This window comes from Dendroctonus ponderosae, unplaced genomic scaffold (assembly GCF_020466585.1).
Source record: "Dendroctonus ponderosae isolate FM_Combo_2020 unplaced genomic scaffold, Dpon_F_20191213v2 Dpon_F_20191213_9, whole genome shotgun sequence".
NCBI lineage: Eukaryota > Metazoa > Arthropoda > Insecta > Coleoptera > Curculionidae > Dendroctonus > Dendroctonus ponderosae.
Window position 1 is genome coordinate 2,497,009 of NW_026019116.1, and position 5,781 is coordinate 2,502,789.

General features: G+C 35.5%; 3 protein-coding genes across 4 annotated transcripts in view; 2 read left to right on the forward strand and 1 right to left on the reverse strand.

Annotated features, from left to right (window-relative positions):
• Positions 1 to 5,781, reverse strand: part of LOC109539907 (paramyosin) — a 22,021-nt gene that overhangs the window by 13,191 nt on the left and 3,049 nt on the right. Inside the window, exons 1-3 of one of the 2 annotated variants that reach the window (XM_019907981.2) lie at positions 539 to 656; positions 256 to 472; positions 7 to 196 (exon numbers count right to left, since the gene is read on the reverse strand). In XM_019907981.2, coding sequence (XP_019763540.2) covers positions 7 to 196; positions 256 to 472; positions 539 to 592 — 461 coding nt within the window. In that variant the 5' untranslated portion in view covers positions 593 to 656. Of the gene's footprint in view, positions 1 to 6; positions 197 to 255; positions 473 to 538; positions 657 to 5,781 lie in introns of those variants that run through there. The other variant, XM_019907982.2, reaches the window with a different exon arrangement.
• Positions 1 to 5,781, forward strand: part of LOC109539909 — a 15,789-nt gene that overhangs the window by 1,396 nt on the left and 8,612 nt on the right. The window lies entirely within an intron of this gene.
• Positions 3,077 to 4,002, forward strand: LOC109539911. Its single transcript, XM_019907987.2, has 3 exons — positions 3,077 to 3,183; positions 3,249 to 3,465; positions 3,523 to 4,002. Exons 1-3 carry the CDS (start codon positions 3,130 to 3,132, stop codon positions 3,933 to 3,935), a joined length of 684 nt encoding a protein of 227 aa, XP_019763546.2. The 5' UTR covers positions 3,077 to 3,129; the 3' UTR covers positions 3,936 to 4,002.

The window sequence follows — 5,781 nt, forward strand, 5'->3', positions numbered from 1 at the left end:
CTGCAGCTTTCTACTCTTCTTCCGAATTCTTCGATTTCATCAATAATGCTGCTGGCGATTTGAATGGCGCGCTGTACTTCTTCTTCAGCTTCCCTTTGGATCCTTTCGAAAGCTTCATTGTGTTCTTGGACCAATTCGTCATCAACGCGTCTCAATTCTTCTTCAGCTTGTTGGATGCAACGCGCGATGTCACGACCTGGTTAAAGAGAATTCTTAGATTTTAGCAAACATTGAGCCATTTAAACAGCTGCGCACCGTGAGGTTCCTGTTCGATTCTCCTGATTTCGTCTTGGATCACAGCGTTGGCCTCTTGGAGGTCATTCGCCAGCTTTTCCCTGGCATCATCAACCAAGATGCGCAGAGGCTCCAAAAGGTTGCGGATTTCTAACTCGGCTTCTTGTTGACGCACTCGGATGTCCTTCTCGATGGTGTCCCAGATGACGTGGAGTTCATCAGGGTTTACCCTAAGGCTCTAAAAACAAAACTCCCTATGTCAACCACTGTTCTCCCGCAGAAATTAATAAAATCTGGTACTTACCGCTGAAGCAGCAAAGGCAAGAGCAGCTGAAAGCAGCACAACAAATTTGAACATTTTGGTGTAGTTTTGATTGTTTGGATCAGAAGCTTGGAGAGAATGTGAATGAACATATGATGCAGAGGGACAATATTTATACCCGCATTTTGAGTACCTAAATCAGATAAGGAAGAATAATGCTCGGAATGCAATAGTGATGATTTTATCTGGAATTTGAAAAATGTGGTACCACGCGTTGCGGATACAAAGACTGAAGTGTTTACGTTTACTCAACTATTATAAACATCGAATTCCAAAAGAATTTACTTAATTATTTACTGTTTTTGACTTCGTTTAACCAGTTTTGCTCTAAACTGAAGGACATTCACTTTTGCTTGAATCCGGCCCAGCTGTCTTCAGCTGACTAAATGTAATTCTTAATTTTAATAAACTAAATAAAATAAATTTCAATTAGTATTTTTGGGAAATTACATGAACTAAGCTATGAACCTTGCGAAATCCATTTTGAGACACTTCAAAATAAATAATAAACATTTGAAGTACTTTTGGCAGTTGTTTATAACGTCGATATTGAAGATGGATTCTTTGCAGGATTACAAAAATCCTTAAACGTGTTTGTGCAATATATGTGACATTCCGCAATGAATTTTAGATTGTTTTTATTTTGATTCTTCATCTTTGCGCCATATAGCTTAAGTTCTGCCTAATTTTCTTAGCACTTATTTATGTTTTTGAAGAGCCTTAATAACCTCCACATACTGATTCCGGACATATAAGGAAGACCATGAACACTTCACCTATTTGGTTCACTAACTCGGAACTAAAACTAAATTTAGTTTGTTTGGTATGGATCGAACTTAAGTAGACAAGTTTACACCATATAGAAAATCCTTTAATGGTTCATTTTTCCGAAAAAAGATATTCTTCATAAAATTTCTTCTTAGTCCAAAACCTTAAATGTTACTGAGATTTAATTTTTTTCTGTTTTTTGTTCTTATTTCCTGGCAAACCTCGTCCACAACTAAAAAAATATCATGATTGTTTTTAAGATTTTAGAAGATGCAGAACTTTTATGAAAAATTACTTTTCTCGTAAAATTAATAATAAAAAGTTCCCAGTATGAAACCAGTGGAAAATGTTAAAAATAGCAAAACCTGTTCATCGTAGATCGATAGGAAGATAGACTAGACCGCAATGAGACATCTGAACGTACTTGTCAACGTTAATATACTTTTCTTAATAACAATTTTCGAAATTGTTAAAAATAAAAGAACTTTATTCTTGAGCAAAATGCATATTTTCTGATATGGTAACTTCGATTCGGCTGAAAAAAAATTCTAATTCATGGCTACATTTTAGGTTTCGGGCATTTTTATGAAGGATAACTGTTTTTCGTAAAATGAATAATTAAAAAGTTTTCCATTTGGGGCGAACTTAAATAGACACCTTTTAAAATTCCATAAAATACAAAAAAAATTCTCATTCTCGTAGCATTCTTCAGTTTATTAACTTCAATGTTTGTAACTACTGTGCATACGTAAAACATAGTTGTTTTTGCATTTATGCAACTAACTGTATTAACAGCAAAATATGCAGTTGCAAATAGAAAAATATTCAATAATATACAGTTGAAGAAATTACAAATAATTATAATTGTAGATAAAATAAACACCTTCGAAAACTACTTCAACCGTTTACTACGTAGTTTTAAGTGCTTCAAAATGTGTTTAGTCAGTTTCGCATTTTCAATGGTCTCATTAAGGCAAAACGTAGAAACTATGCATTCAAATTATTTCAACATTTTGTAAAAACAAATGCATTTGTCAAATATACAATTGAAAATTAACGTATTTGACTGGTCTGAAGATTTGTTGCCCTTCTATTTCTTCCTAGCTGCAGAAAGCTTGATCATCACATACATATTATCAAAAGAAAACAGTCTGCTCTAACTTTTATTAAGAGAAAATGTCCGGATCCTTTACTACTGTAGGTCAGTTATTTAAAAAAAAAATTAAAAATGTGCTTTTTAAAATATCGAAGGAATGAATTTTAATGAAACTTGCTGACGATTTGTTCTTATGTAAGACTCAGCAAACGGCGTCTGACCCAGATTGGGAGGCCGATCTCCAAGCAAAAAATCAATCGTATTTCCATACATAAAAAAAACAGTTTTTGTTAAGAACTTTGACCAGTAACAGCAGGGGATTCAGATATTTTTTCGAAATAACAGTTAGGTAGGTGAGATCGTCTTCTTTTGAGCCAAATAATGTCGCAGTACTTTTTTGACCATGTGCTTACGGGGCACTCTGTACATTGAAAAGAAATCGAAAAGTTAACAAGGGAAAGCAGCAACAACTATTAATCAATTTGTTGTATATCTTAAGTGAAAAAACGTAAACACTCAAGCCCTTGTTTTGGCCGCCTACATAGCAACACACTACAAGTGTCCAAACATCCGCAAAAACTAGCAAAGCTTGCATTCCAAAAATACGCCTTATCTCATTTTGGGCTCTCAAAATTTGATTATAAAAACCGTCATTGTGGATCATTCACTCATTTACATTTTCTCTAAGCTTGTGAACCATAGAATCAAAATGTTAAAATTTGTGCTGCTGCTCTCAGCTGCGTTTGCCTTTGCAGCATCATCCGTAAGAACCGGATTATTTTATTTCGCTCAAATAACAGTGGTTTATATGGGGAGTTTTGTTTTAAGAGCCTTAGGGTCAACCCTGACGAACTTGATGTCATCTGGGACACCATCCAGCAGGACATCGTAGTCCGCCAAGAAGCAGCCCAGCAGGAAGTTCGCAACGTTTTGGAGCCTCTTCGCACCTTGGTAGCGACCGCCAACGAAAAACTCACCAATGACGCCGAAAAACATCAGGCAAAAGTCCAGGAAGAAATCGAACGAATCGAACAGGAATCTCATGGTACGTGGAGGTTTATTTTATTTAATCATGACTAAATTTTAAGTGTTTATCAACCAGGCAGTGATATCGCTGGTTGCGTTGAAGAAGCTAAACTAGAACTTGGACGTGTTGACGCCACATTGCTCATTGAGCACCGGTTGAACATCTCCAAAATTAAACGAAGAGCCGAAGTAGAAATTGAGAGCGCCTTTAAAATCATCAGCGAGATTACTAATGAAATCGATGAATTTGGAACTAGAATAGACAGCTGCAGTGATGTTATATGCGCCAGTGACCTCAATGTTGAACTCGTCATCCTGTACCAAAGAGTCGTCAAAGACTTGAATAGGGCAGTTGATAACGCCAACGAAGCTACCATGATCATCTTGGGACGTGAGCTCGATGAATCCCAATTAAGCAAAGCCCGCTACGACGCAGCAACCAGCCAATTGTTGGAAGATCTCAGGGCTTGTGCCGATGAGCGTGTTTAAACAACTTCATTCCACTATTGCTGAAACACATGTTATTTACAGCTGTTAAATATAGCTGGGGGAATAAGTTTTGTTTTCCTTATGGAACCAATTGCAGATGCAACAGATATTACGAAGAAAGATTGTCTGACGTGTCCTGATGAACAGAAGGCAAAATGTTGTCAAATCATCGAAAGCCATTAAAATTATTAAACTATATCGGAAACTTGCGTTCATTGTCAACACGTGCCAGCTTCGAATCCTTTGTTCTAAGAGTGGAGAGTTCTTATCGTATAAAACAATGATCGATAATATGACGAGCTTGTAACCTGAAGTGATGTAATCTCGAGATAATTAACAAAGTCTTATTGAATTAATTCAGAAGCTTGATGTTTATACAAAGTTGTATAGAGACATACTCAATACACCTGAAGAATCTGTTTTATTTCTAACTTAAATTCGTTCGATTGGTTAAATGTATTCGGAAGGTGGAAGCGCTTGAAGGCCTACAATGACTACACCAATACCAAAAAATGTATTGAATGGGTGGAATAGTGTAGTTTTCATTGCATAAAAAATGCAAACTTTCGATATGCAGAAATGTGATGCTGGAAACGCATGTTTGGAATTTCTTCGAGAATCGATCATCCAGAACTCTCCTCCATTTGTGTTGCAAGCAACATGAGGTTTTTTGGACAGACAATTAATACGAGAAGGCGGTAATAATCTGCAGAGTTGGATGATCTTCAAGATCCAGACAGGCTCACCAACCCAAAGGACTGATCAGATTCAAAAAACGACCGGCACGTTGTTTTGCGAGAACGACCCTCGAGAGATATGACTAATTAAAATGAAATAATTGAGTTTCGCTTATTGAGCAGTGTTTTTTGAAAAACTTTTAACTAGTCATGAGCAAGATTGCTCTTGGTGTTGGTCTTGCAAAAATGGAGAACGAATAATTCTGCCGTAGACAGTCCTAAGTCCGTTTTGAGAAATGGAAAGAATGAATATGGATATCACCGCTCTGCAAGAAATCCGGTGGGCTGGAGTGGGTCATATTGAGGTTGGGAGTTCAGTAATTTTCTATAGTGGCAATGACCAAAACGCTCACGCTTTCAGAACAGGTTTTGCACTAAAGAAATCTCTGCTGAACTCTGCCTTAAGGTTCGAGCCACTAGTAGAGATGTGATAAACGGTTATTTTTCTGTAAAGGGTTACAACGTTCCAGTTTCATCTTGGTAATAGGTTTCAAAATTCGGTTCCAAAGGAGCATGTAACTTTTTAAATTTTTCATTAAAAATGCAAAATGATGATAGTAGAAATAGTGATGACATATAATGATTTCCTTTATTAAAAACAAAATTCTTAACATTGATAAACTTAAAATAAAACATTCTAAAATCAAAAACTAAACAAAGATCTGAGGTAACTACTTAAAGAATAAAAAAACTGATAGTAATAAAACTAGAGTGATTAAATAAAATATATGGTGTATATGCGATATGGTTAAAAATCTCATTTTCATTAAAAAATTATATAACATTTACGAATATTTTTTTGCAGATGCTTTTTACTGATGGGTTTATGATAGCACCCGCTTTAGAAATTAATCTCTCGCATTGCGTTTCACCATAACATTAAACAATCCACAATAACAACAAACAGAAATGTGTGTTTGGCAAACCTGGACGAAGTATTACTCGAGTTAATTTTGGTATCACCAAAGAATAACTGAAAAAAAATATGTCGACCTTACAACGTTTATAACTATTGAAATAACTTTCATTTTATCTCTGACTGAAGTTATATTTAAATTCCAAATCAAAATTCATTCCATTCAGTCATTTATTGTCTCTATTTATCAATT